Source organism: Cydia amplana, chromosome 10 (genome assembly GCF_948474715.1).
Source record: "Cydia amplana chromosome 10, ilCydAmpl1.1, whole genome shotgun sequence".
Lineage (NCBI taxonomy): Eukaryota > Metazoa > Arthropoda > Insecta > Lepidoptera > Tortricidae > Cydia > Cydia amplana.
Window position 1 is genome coordinate 2,903,291 of NC_086078.1, and position 13,982 is coordinate 2,917,272.

Sequence of the window (13,982 nt, forward strand, 5' to 3'; positions counted from 1 at the left end):
ACAAAATATACATTAATACACATTGGCCTTTTCTAAAAGCACCGACGCTTCGCACATCGCCTTCGCCGTGGATCGCACTAAAAACATCAAATGCAGCTGCTCAAACACATTCAGTTGGACTCTGGTTCTAACCAACCCATGCAGAACCGTCGCCCTTTCTAAATCCAACCATCTTTGTAAAGACAATTCGCGGTCATCTACTGGAACGCCTTGTGCGACGTCTAAAGGACCCCACAGCATGAATTCCAAGACAGATTTGGCCTGGTTTAGAGAAATCGCACGTTCGTCTTGTAGTACTTCCTTGAGGAGTGGGGTTAGTTTCTCGCTCGGGAGGATGATTTCTAGAGCTTTGATGGCGCACTTGCAGAGAGAGTTGAGATGGGCGTCTGGTGTTGATTTGTTCATGTCGTCGCTTAATCTGGAAAACAAAATGATGATGTGATGATGATGATGTAATTTATAAGTATAGTTTGCTTTTTTTTAACTCAGTCAATATATTTTCTCTCTCTGCACCAATTGAAGGTATCTCTGTTTGGCCCTATGGTTGACTGGTAGAGAATGCCATTTGGCATTAAGTCCGCCATTTGTACATTGTTGTATATATTTTGTGCAATAAAGTTTAAATAAATAAATAAATAAAATGGTGGGTAAGATTTTCTGAGAATCCACACGAAATTCTTAAACTTTTAAGTGATGACTTATTAAGGTATTGGGGATGCCATTTGACCAATGGGCTAAGTGACTGATAAGGCTACTTTGGATAAATAATACCGATATTTCCAAGACATACAAGCGCCTTATTAGTTATTATTTAATATACATCAATCATCAATTTTCCTTTTCCCCTGTGGATGCAGTTTGGTGTAGATATGCTTTGTTAACTTTAGCAATCTTTGTCCTTCTGAAAGTTGCTCCTCAAGTTTGGAGGATTATTTTTAGATAAGACAATCTATATAGATGCAACACTTACCCTTGTAAAATGCACAATCTCCCATAGCAGTTGGTCTTTGGCGCCGACAATGAATTCAGCCTATCATCCGGAGTCGGCGAACTTATCCCGCTAGAACAAGGCTGTTCCCTCAATGAAATAAAAGAGGTTAAACTCTCCGAGATCTCCTCGACCCCTCTCGCTTGGAGGCACTTCAGGCCGTTGATGAGTTGGAGCATCATGAAGATGGCTTCGTGTATCTGCTCGGTTTGGACTAGTTGGTACTCTTTTGTGGATATCTCGATGGAGCGGAGGGATTCGCCGTAGGTTTGGAGCGTGTCGACCTGCGCTTGGGCTAGCACGACGATGGTTGCTGGAAAGACAAAGAAACCTTTAAGATATTGGACAAAAATACGTCGTCACCAAAATAACCATTATTCGGCAAATCATTAGTCCATCTAGCATACTTCTTGAGCAGTTATTAAGGGGTATTCATTTTACAGATTTTGAGTTCCATCTATGCTGTTCAATACTCGTGTATGTAATTGATTAATTATATTTTAGAATATGTATCTAGGATATGATGACGATGAACTTATTACCTACAAGTACTTATACGTCAAGCCATCGCTAGCTGGACGCTATTGACAGACGAAGAATGAAGGACTTAGGATCCTGGAGGACTTGGTTACCCAGGATCAAAGGGATTCACATCTCTGACAGATGGTTTTATCCGGTTTTTTCGATCGATCCGTTTTCGGAAGGCTTTCTTTTTGTAAACTCACTGTAACTTTCACCTGTTATATTAGATTAGGGGTTAACCTACCTTGCACCAAGTCATCGCCTTCTTCTCCGAACTGCTGGAGCGGCACCAGGTCGCAGAACTCCGTGATGGCGTTCAGGCTGAGGGTCTGAGGCTGCATCGACTGTTGGCAGACGAGCTGAGAGGCCGTCTGTTCCTTGTGGACCATTAACGTGACGTTCACTGGGCCTGTAATTATAAACAAGACTGATGACACCAAAAGAATAAAGCAAGTGTGACGGGAGGAAAAACCGGAGCATATTTGTGTTGAGACTGACTAAGATTTAGCTTGCCAAAGGACTATAGGTATCCCAAACCCCTTGTAAGAGGGCTGTCCCTATCAGTAGGAAGTCTATATAAGTAGACTGGTAACGAAGATGCTGTGATCGTGAATACTGTGTTCGTTGGCGCTTACTCGTATTTCACTACAAAATCCTCTTTCTATAGTAGGGTGATCAAGCTAAATGGTGGTTTGAAGCGATTAGGCCTTGATTAATTTGCCAGGACCATTCAGTCATCCATAAGCTCAATATTAGAAGTCACTTCTAAAGAAGATCAGCACAGGTTCGGACGAGTCGTGGAAAACCCCGAAAATGGAGCTTTCTTCAGCAATGAGCGATGGAAAGACAAAAAATCAGGAGTTTTTGATATCAAACAATTTTCTTGTGCTTGAATTCCGCATTTATTCGTGATGTAATCTTTGAAAAGATTGGTGAATTGGTATTGATATTTCACTCATACCTTGGCTAGAGTTCCAAATGGCAGGGTAGAACAGCCGCTTGCCCGCGCGCACGGTCTTCGACGACTGCACGGCGAAGTCGCTCCAGCGCAGATTAGTGCACGCCTTTAGGCCGCGGAGTGAGGGCTGCATCGTGGCACTTTGCTGTACCTATAGACATTAATGAGGTGAGAAATTAAGACGAATGACAAATTAAGATGAATGAAATTAAGACCTACAAAACAAACTCTAGGCCCATGGGGTCCCAGCGCGCATAAGTTGTTCGCAGAAATCGCGAAGCGTCTGGTTGACGTAACTGGTGACCGAAGAGCTGGCGGCTACCTCGCACAACGTATCAGCATTGCGATACAGCGAGGAAATGTCGCCAGCATCCTTGGTACAATGCCTCAAGGGCCTATTTTAGATTTAAGCTAGTTTTTAATTTCTTTTAGTAATACACTGTATATATCTTGTTTGTAAATAAATGATTTTCCTTTCTCGAATACGATTGTCGAAACGCCCTCTACTATGCAACGTTTCATTTCCAAGTAGCTCAGGCTTTATTACTAGTATAGTAGAGGGCGTTTCGACCAATCGTATTCGAGAAAGAACGGAGAGACGCAATAACTCCATAGTTGCATTTACCACACTTGACCTTAGTATTTTATTGCACGTTGACGTTGAGGTAGGGTGTAGGTAAACTAAAATTGAGAAGCTTAAGAAGGCAATGTTAATGATTGGGCTGGTTTTCAGTAAGAACTCGAAAGGTGTGGAAGAAGACAAACTTTTTAATTAGGTACTATTTATTATTTATAACTACAAGTATATACCTAACCATGTTGATTTTGTTACGATTTTATCTGGATTTGTTTTTTGTCTTCAGTTTTTGTTGTGTATGTTAAAACTGATTCGTACTTAATAATGAAAAATTTCATTGAAATACCTAAGTGAGAAATCAAATCATTAAATAGATTAACTGCCGCTGAGAATGCGGAAGGATAGACCAATCGTAAATATGTCGTTAATCGTCATAGAATTTTTAAATTGATTAATAAATACCTGTTCTAAAACCTGCGCCAGCGCCTCGTGGTTAGCAATAACGACGGCTCCATAATTATCTTCAAGATTCCTATGCACCACGCTGCGTCCCTTTCGCACCCGCAGCTTATTCGTAGTTGTTTTTGGCGTCATCTCGTTCTGATAATCCTCGTTGCCAGTCTCCATGTTGTCGTTGGAACTGTAGAAGCTGTACGGGGAGTAGATTTCTGATTCTGTTTCGCTCCCGCAGTAAGGAAGGGAGGATCTGAATCCGTTGTACTTCGGGTATTCGACGCTTTCGTCTTTCCGCGTCTCTATTGGCTTGGAATCACACTCGGGAGAGCTTGATCGCGCGTGGTTTACGTATTCGTAGTCGCTGTCACTGTTTTTAGCGGAATCTGAGGTTTCCTCGTACTTATTAGAGTTGTAAACGTCGTCGTAATTGTGAATGACGGCTTCGTTGGTGGCTTGGACGAGTTCTTGGGGGCCGTCGTCGTCTTTCTCGTCGTCTATGGGCGTTCTGCGTTTGGGGAGCTCTAGGTGAGCTTCTCGCTCACGCATGCTAGCTGTGCGTTCGGGTTTTCTAGGGGCCAGGGCTGACCGGATCTCGCCTAAAAAAAGAAATCTTGAAGTAGTGTGTGGTGTCACAGGTTAGTGTCAAGTAAGAATTTCATTCTGGAGGGTAATGGAAGTAGGAAAAATGACCATTCGGCAACTTTTGTGATAGGTCCATGTCACGGCTGCACTGACAATTTTACAAAAAAAAGTACATACATACATATCACTTACAAGTTGCCTTAGTTATGTAATAGTAGAAACATACTGTGATTACTTTAGTCAAATATATTCCTAGAATACATTCTAACTTGATTCAGGAATTTTAGAATTTATACCAAAAACATCAAGTTATTCGTATTGAAACAAATATTGCACGCTACATCGCCTTTCTCCACTCAGATAATATACATGTTCATATGTATTCTGCATCCTCCTACATTAATATGACATTCCTATGCTAATGAACTTACCTAGATTCGCATAAATATTGTCGCTCTTGTTCGGCGACGTCCACGCTTGCTGTTTTTGCTTCTTTTGGAGAGCAGCCGACTTCGGCGGCGGCGGTCTGGCCGGCTTGTGACCTGTGGCCACCTTTGTCTCTTCACTCGAGTGCCTTGGAGGGGGCGGGGGCTTGTTTACGACCTTCGGCGTCTCTACCTCAGTTGCCGAACTACTCCCACTATATATCGACACGTCATCGTGACTCATCCGACGAATCTCGGATATCTCATTCGGCTTCACGACCTCAACATTCGACCCGTTTATGTCCAACGGATGTATGATCACCAGCCGTGGTTTCGGTTTCGGTGTTAAATCGAAGATTTCTTCGGGTTTGTGGGCTACTTTCGCCACTGTTGCTACGCTGAGCTCTTTCTTGTCTAAGTCTTTTGATGAGCCTATGCGTAGGAGTTTTTTGATGGAGAATTTTAGCTTGCCTTTGCGCTTTTCGTCTAAGAGCAGATTATCGTGTGACAAAGATATGTTTCTTCTAGGGGCAGGTTCTGGGATGACATCAGCCTTCTTAATCTCAACAGTATCAGCAGGTTTCACTTTAGGCACCACGGAGGACATAGTCGCTCGTTCTCTCTTTTCCATTTCTCTTACTACAGGGGAGTCAGATTTGGTGAATCCATTTGTATTCCTTTGATACAAATTCGGATACTCGTCTATTGATGGCGATGATGGAGGCGACGGTGCTTTAGATTTAGTCAGGCTATTGAGTGACGTATCGCTGTCTTGCTTTGTTAAAACCGGTTTCGCGTAGTAAATCGGTTCAGGTTTTTCTTCATGCACCTCAGTTATTTCGTTATTTTTCTCCTCACTAATAGCTCGGGCCGACCGATCGTCTCCCACTTTAGTTTGCAAATGCATAACTGTTTGCGGCGTTACGACGGCTTTCTTAGTGGTTTGTTTTATAACTGGCTTGATCGGCAACTTGGGTTTTTCAGGTACGGCAGGTTTGGGAGACATTATGTCAGTAATCATTCCGTGAAGGAAAGACGGACGAGGATCCATAGTAGGCATTGGACTCTTAGGTAACGCTGGGGCTTCGTTGGTTTCATCTGGATCTGCCCTACCATCTGGTTCGCCGGCTAATTCCCTACTAGCCTCAGCAGAAAATACGTTGTCATGAGGCTTTGGCACGATTGGTGGCATATCTATAATCGGACTTTGGAACGTCGAGTAGCCGTTGCTAGCTTGCCCGTCTATTTTTCTGAGCTGCCCTATCGGGGACATCTTGATGTTCTTATCGGTATCGTTGAACACTTTTATCTTGACTGTCTCTTCACATTTCGTTTCGGAGAAATGGCCGCTATCGTCGTTATCGGAGTCCGTGCGACCGCTGAAACTTTCGTCGTCTGACGTTAGAGAATTGTTGGCAGTGGAATTAAGAGTGCCTACCGCTGAATCGACACTACTGCTTTCAACATTAATCTTACAAAATTTGAATTCAGATCGGCTGAGATTTACTTTAGGCCTTTCCTGCGTTTTAGGCAATGGTGATTTTCTCACGATCGCATTCTTTTTGGTCTCGCACATTTCTTTCTTGTCGAAGTCATCTTGCATGCTCTCCTTCATCTTCCCTTCTACTACGGTAGGTTTGGTGCAATCTTTTTGCGTGAAACCAAGATCATTGGCATTTGTGATTCTGTTCTGTTCTAAAGTTTCTGATATTTCTTCAAGCAGCGACTTTTCAGTGCATATACTTTCTGTTGTGCTGTCTGCTTGTATAATAGTCTCAGTTTCTTTAACGTACGTTGACAGAATTATATTGGTTTTATAGTTATTGGTTTCTTCGGTGGATGCGTCCGTGATATGTATAACGGCGGGTTTTCGACCATGCGATTTTACATTTGGGCTTTTGTTCTCTTGCCCAAACGGAGTAACTGAGACTAGTAAAGTCTTCTTCTTTCCATCTGAGTCTGTTTGCACTTTGCCTAACATTAAAGAGGTGTAAGATTTGCTTGCAGATTCACCCAATAGATTAGCTTTAACTGTGTTAAAATCTGTGTTCAATTTGGTGACTTTATGAAGTTCTCTCTCTTCTTCTGTATCGGGGAAAGTGTCATCTTCTTCAGTTTCTTCTGAAATTTCGAATTCTTCTCCATCAGACCAGTCGTCACCACCGTAGCCAATGACACTGCTCACCTCTTCAGGGAATCTGACATTTCGTTTGTTTTTCTTCTTGGGGTGTGTTTTGAGTATGCTGGGTGGTGTTTTCTTGAAGAAGGTGCTTCTGTTCTGGAAGGGGGTGTTGATGTACTTGGTGCCCTCGGTGGTGCGCTCCTGCTTGAGGTGGTCCTCGCGGGACTTGAAGCAGTTGGAACAGAAGTCCTTCTTCCAGGCGTTCTGCACGAAGTTGTGGCACACCGGCGACATGTTGCCGCGCGAATATCGCCTGTTTATCGCGTAACTGGCATTCTGGAAAGAAGGAAAAGAAAACATAAGTACCCATGCAGAAAATACACTTTTAATGTCAGCCTAGAATAGTTATTTATGATACAAGTGCGGAAAAGAGGAAATTCGAAACGAGTGGCGATCAATTAAAACACGACCGAAGGGAGGAGACTGATGACTCTTCAAGCGCGCGCAGTTTATCTAACTCTACATTAAGGATGACTCACGCTAGACCGGGCTGGGGCCGGGCTGGAGCTTCCGGCGCTTCGTTTTCTATGGAAAGCACCACGTGATCAGCCGTCATAGAAAACGAAGCGCCGGAAGGCGGCTCGGCCCTGGCCCGGTCTAGCGATCCTTAAGTGGAAAAAATATCTGTTGATTTAGGACAGTTTACTAATAGTTTCAATCTTTCACCCGATTATGGACAAGCAAGTAACATCTAACGTACCGCAGCGTAACGATGTGCTAAGACTTTCGGATCATTTACCGACAGTTTTACCAATCATTGACCGACCAGTACAAGTATGATCCCTAACAACAACTATACTTGAAACTAATCTCGGGGTCTAGTTAAACTGGCTAGTAGTATGGCTTAAGACATCACGAATAGATGTACCTAGTTGCGCAAAAACTCGTTTTGTTTGAAGATATTTGCTTATTATGAATTTGCTGCTAAATTACGTTTTCCGTTATAAGTACGCATTCCTTGTACGAGACGTGCTTTAGACATTTGTCTGTAAGCAGGTTTATTGACTTTATGCATAGGAAATAAATACGAAATATAGCCAATTACTTTAGTATAGTTCGTTTTTTTTAGCATTAGAAAGAACTTGAAAGAAGGTAAGCGATTTTGACGTGTCTTTTAAATGAAAAACACTTTTTAAAAATCAATAACAATTACTTATGAAAGCAGAAGACTATAAAAGATCGTATTAGATTCATAATTGTTACATATTTACCGTAACTTATTTTTAAAATGTGTTTTTCAATTAAAAGACACATCAAGATTGTTTACCAAATTTCTAATGCTAAAAAAACGAAGTATAGTAGAAGCCAGAGATAGTAGACAAGAAAAGTTCGAGTTTGAATCAAATTTTGTGCAGTCAATGATTGCCTTGTTAAGTAAAACAGTCAATAGGAATTAGACAGTCTCCCAGAAATTTAGGGGTCCTATTCAAGAACCTATCTTTAAAAAATGAATACTTAGTAGAGCTATACTTTTTTGGAGACTTAGCTGTTAATAAACATCTGTACCTATTTGTAACCTCAATTCTCAAGTACCTAAGTCTTAGTGTCCCCCAAGTTCCCGGTTTACATAACACTCAGTGCAGTGCCATTGCAGCGCAATGGCTACGTGTCACCACGGCGTCTCTGTTTGCTCAGCTTTCTCTGCTAATCAAGTATGCGTGGACAATTGTTGAGCACCTGAGGAATACCTTGGAATGTGATGAAACAATTTCACTGCTGCCATGTTTGGTATGCGGGCAGGTTGAAATACAGCAAAGGGGAAAACTAAAAAAACAAATTAGTGTTCTTATGATAAGATTTGGTAGTCTAGCGGTAAGAGCGTGCATAGGGTTTGCACGACGGATCCGAAATGTATGGGAAGATCCGCGAATCCGAATCCAGATCCGGATAATTTCATACATTTGGGATCCGGATTGCAAACCCTAAGCGTGTAACTTTCAATCGAGGTCGGTTCAAACCCCGGCTCCTAACAATCAGTTTTTCGGAACATAGACAAGTCACTTTTAAATAAAGAAGAAAACCGGGCTAATCCCAATATTTCCAAGTAATGACTGCATCGCTAATTTAGAATTTAATTCTGCAATAAAATAAAAATATTGACTTTAATTTATCTCCTTCGAGATAGGTAATATATAAAAACGACATTTTCAAAAACCTTATAAGGATGCTAGACATAAACCAGTTTAAAATTTACATAATGTCGACGAATTCCTATCTAGTATCGAATCAGACAAAAATAGTCTTACCCCCTTATTAATAAACGTCTGCTAAGTTAATCAACTGATGATCATCGTTTCTCCCTCTCTATGACATAACGACAGATAGGGACAGACGATGATCATCAACTGATTAAGTTAGCAGCCGTTTATGAATAAAGCCATTAATGTTTACCAAGTCTGTCTAGAATTCATTCGAGATAGTTTCATCAATAGCAATTAAAAGCCATTACGCAAGGCAAATGACATAACTGCGTGTAAAATGACTTGATTGAACTGACAACAATGTTTTGATTGCTATCTTGAATCTATCAGAGAAGAGACTAGCGAAGAATATAGAATGGAAGTCGTCAATGAACTCTTCATACACTGTTGCTATTAGTCACTGTTGTAGATGATTACATTAACGAAATTTCATATCACATTTTAACTATTGTTTAACATCAAAATATTATTTTTTTATATATTTTTACTCTCCCGGATAGCCTATAAGGCGTTATTAGTACGTTATTAATTGGATCTAAATCTCATACAAAATATAAGGATCTGAACCTTCGAAAAACATCGATACGTGCGGTGGCGAGTTTGCAATACATACTTATGTGCACTGATACTTTGACTTTTTGCTTGCACTGCAATTCAGTTATCCGCAACCATACCCTGGAAGACATATTAATTATAGAACCTACAACAACCCCACGAGTGTATATAGAGATTGACAGTCTATTTTTTACTTTTCTCTGGTAGAAGATAAGAAAAGTTACAAACCTCGCGATTTTCGATGACACGCGTACTTTGTTATTCGAATTTTAAACACAGTAGATAGTGGTGAAACAGTACGCAACGAATGACAAAACGGGTTAGCAGAATACGAGTTGTAAATGTTGTTCATTAACATTCGGTCACGATACTGAGGTAATCGCGCTCGTAATAGTCGTAATCAGATACTTTTGCGATTAGTGGATCATTGTTTTACTTTTTGGAAATGAGCAGGTGCTTTCAGGTTTTATTTTAGTATCAATCTCTACATTATTGGACGATTGGTATAAGTATTCGTCCAGATTAATAGTTATCTCAACTTTTCTCTCGGAGATATAATTGTTCGGTTTTTAAGTTGCAGTTATCGTTAAATAAGTCTATTTTTTATTTCACATTCGGTCTAATTCCAACTTCAAATTATATTATTCCTTGCTTTTGAAAGCCTGACTTACCGTAAAACAGGGTGAGTAGGTTTCGCGGGGAGAGGTGGGTTATGAATGGGGAGAGAAGGTTTGAGAGGGGGGTGCAAGAGAATAAGGGATTTTAAGGCTACTGCTACAAAAATAATGTATTCCAATTTAAAATGGAGCTATAGTAATACGCATAATAAAAAAAAATCGATCCAACAATCTTCCAAAATCACCTTTGTATGAAAACCCCTCTCACCCCAAATACGAGGCACTACGGGGTGAGGTGGATTTTCCTCTTTATCGTCAAAGTTATGAAATGGAACTACCCAAAATAAAATAAAAACTAAAATACAAACGTCCGGAACACTTATTATATACACCATTCAGTTTTCATATGTAAAAATAAAATGTTATCGAGGTTTGAATTTCAGTTTTGACCCCATTTTACGGTATACATATATTACGGTTTGTTTAGGGGCTAAATATCACTATCACTACACCTTATAAAATAGTCGCCCGCCGCATCTGTCTGTTTGTCTGTATGTTCGCGATAAACTCAAAAACGACTGAACGGATTTTCATGCGGTTTTCACCTATCGATAGATTGATTCTTGAGGAAGGTTTGTGTATAATTTGTTAACCCGTGCGAAGCCGGGGCGGGTCGCTAGTGTATAATAAAAATGAAACTAGATGGGACAAGATAATTTATGGAATCTCATAAAATGTTTAGTCGTATTTCGATAAAAGAGATCCCATATAATATAATACAAGTACTGATTAAAATCTGCTGTTGTAAAAAGTCGAATCATCGCGTAGCCATTTCGTTTTGGCGGTCATGTCAATGGGTTGCACAACAAATCCGTTACGGTATTGTAGTGAACCAGAAAATAATTGTAACCGAAATATTACTATTACGTAAGGCAGCGTAACAATGTGTTGAGTTTTCTGGTTGGAATTACCTGTAAATTATTTTGAAATTGATATCGAATTGTAGCGTGGGAGGTTTACATTTGAGAAAGTTTTTTAGATTGGTACATACCTAATAAATTCACGAAAGTTGGCGAGAATTATATTTAGTGCTTAATGTTTAATAAACAATGACATAAGTATTCTGTACACCTGTAAGTATAGTGTCAATATACCGGTATGTATAATGTCGCCGCTTCCGCAACTCTGCACGCGTAGAAGTCGTGAGGTAAAAACTTTCAAATTCAATTTAATTATTTTATTACCTAATTAAAAACATTTGAAGATATTATGTACTTACCTACCCATCTTTTAGATTTCAACAGCTTACTCAGCAATATTTAAGTAACGGAACTATTTAGAAGATATCTTATTGAAGTCGTAAATATCATAGTAAGATGTCTGAATTAGTCTGAAGATTTAATTGCAACCATTTTGATCAAGTTATGTCAGATTTGTTAAATCTAAAATACTTATGTAAATATGACCAATTATGTCAATATACTCTTTCGTAATAAACAAGGTCATATTCAGCAGCTAAATTAAATATACTTACACAGCCTGTGTGCTGTGTTCGCACCGTATCCTTGACGAATAATGTCAGAGATGGTTCAAGCTAAGTAGGTCACAATGTACTACAAATAGTTGTAATAATGCAAAATGCTACTTGTATATGTCATGTCATACACGCAGTCAGCATCAATAGTGACAGATAAAGTGGTCAAATATATCGTACGTGGTCCAAACCACAGAAATCATAATGTGTACTGATATATTCAGCTACTTTGATCGCCACTATCTATTCGATGCTGACTGTACTAATTGCATCTAGCTCATAGGTTTTCCAACTGAAGAGAACGCCTTTAAAGGGGTGCGAAACGCTAGGGTTTTTATAAGTACAGGTAATCAGGAGAGACGAGACAAAAATAGAGAAACGCCTGCTTTATCTGTACCATCATCTGCACCGGCTTAATCTGTTTTTCATTGTTGTGTTTATAGGTAGGTATATTGCTAGGAATTACAACTGAATGATATCTTAGGCCATAGTTTAGAGTAGATACGGAACACACTTAAATACGCTAAAAAAACAGATGAAAATCTTCGTAACAAGACCGTTGACGCTAACTGTCAAAATCTGAACTCCGTAGGTACCCTACATTTCATTTGCCTAATTTTACAGACACGATCTTCGACTACGCCAATTGGGTTACCTAGTTGAATCACGACTATTGATACTAGAACTAGCTCTATTTTTATTTGTACCGGCTGCCAGGAAATTTGGGCAATGTAAACAAAGTAATTTACCGAAAATAGTACCTTAGTTAAATAATCACGTAGATTTATTCATCTCATCTCATTTATACTAGAAATGAGGAATTAGGTAGGTATTACAAATTTGAGACGTAACATTAGTAATTAAAAATGTAGGTACCTAGGTATTAGTTTTCGTGCCAAGTCCTACGTCAAGTATGGTGTTTATGTTTATAGGGATATTGTATGCGTTCTTACTGCCAAGTTTGTGCAAAGTTAGCGCGGTCAGAGTTTAGGTACTCAAATGTCTCGTCCGAAACGAAGGAGGTAATAAGAAAAGATCACGTTTAAGTCATTAAGAACGAATCCCTTTTTATTTCGTGACGAGTTTAAGCCAGCAATTTGAATGTAGTCAAGGTTTGGGTGTGGGTATTAAAGATAATGTTACCGGATATCTGGCAGGTTTTTACCGAAAGTTAACTTAGAGGTTTACAATGAGACCAAGGTCAGGTAGAATAAGAGGATTAAAATTACCTACTTCATTATTAATGACTAAAGAAGGAACGAGCGTTTTCTTCTCAGGACTACCAGATTCACAGTCAGCCGGAATGCCCGGAATAGGAATTATCTGTTTTAGGAATGTAGGTAGTTGATTCCAGTGGTTTAGTTTAGGTCGTTAAACTTAGAACTTTTTTAATGTCTTGAAGACACGAAACTGCAGGTCCAATGAGCCCCGAAGGCTTGTAAAGAGTTAGGAAATGTGAACAGGAATTATTGGAAAATAAAGATAGCTTTTGATTACTTTACTCTTGGTGTTTAGATTGGCTGACTTGACTGGATGAATATTGGATGAACTTACCTGAAATCAAAACAAAAATAACATTAGTATAAGTAGGTAACAAAAAACGAACCACTTTATTGTTGTTTTAATTTAAATCATGTTTCACTTTATTGTAAACAGAAAAGCAAATAGTAGGCAAAACATACTTCTCAATTAATTATTTAATTGATAATTAAGTAATCTTAATAATTACATAGATATCTTGATCGAGCGGATAACCCGAATTACTATAGCTTATTATTTTTTTGCAATTTATAGGGATATTTTTCTTTACAACTTTGAAATACTGGTGTTATTATGGATAGCTCCTTATCCTGGGTGCCTCAAGTGGGTGAGGTTAGTAGGAAGATGTTTGCTGCTGTTGGTTCCCTGAGAAGACTAAGTAATTTCTTACCAATCGCCACCAAAATTGCACTTGCTCAATCTCTCTTCCTTCCGATTCTTGATTACGCCGACATATCCTATCTTGATCTCACAGAAGAGCAACTAAATAAGCTTGAGCGAATTCAAAATCTCTGCATCCGATTTATATTTGGGTTGCGTAAATATGACCACGTTTCTCACTTTCGCGTCCAACTCAAGTGGCTCAAAATCCGTAATCGTCGTAATTTTCATATTCTTTGTCTTCTATATAGTGTACTCTTTAATCCCACCAGTCCCCGTTACCTACAAGAACGCTTTAGTTATTTAAGTTCCACTAGATCCTCACAAAATTTGCTGCATGCTGCCCCTCCTTCCTCTTCAAAATTTTATAACTGTTCTTTCACCTTTCGGGCTGTTCGGCTTATGGACTCTCTTCCTGTCGAAATCCGACGCGCTCAATCCCTTGCGATTTTTAAATCAAATCTT

The 13,982-nt window shown here is 39.5% G+C and overlaps 1 protein-coding gene across 4 annotated transcripts in view; it reads right to left on the minus strand.

Annotated features, from left to right (window-relative positions):
* The window catches only part of LOC134651306 (uncharacterized), a 113,613-nt gene continuing 99,631 nt past the window's right edge, over positions 1–13,982 (minus strand). For all 4 annotated transcript variants that reach the window (XM_063506357.1, XM_063506358.1, XM_063506360.1 and 1 more), the window contains exons 2-7: positions 4,515–6,966; positions 3,508–4,097; positions 2,472–2,619; positions 1,755–1,919; positions 971–1,301; positions 1–418 (exon numbers count right to left, since the gene is read on the minus strand). In XM_063506357.1, coding sequence (XP_063362427.1) covers positions 13–418; positions 971–1,301; positions 1,755–1,919; positions 2,472–2,619; positions 3,508–4,097; positions 4,515–6,966 — 4,092 coding nt within the window. In that variant the 3' untranslated portion in view covers positions 1–12. The remainder of the gene's footprint in view (positions 419–970; positions 1,302–1,754; positions 1,920–2,471; positions 2,620–3,507; positions 4,098–4,514; positions 6,967–13,982) is intronic.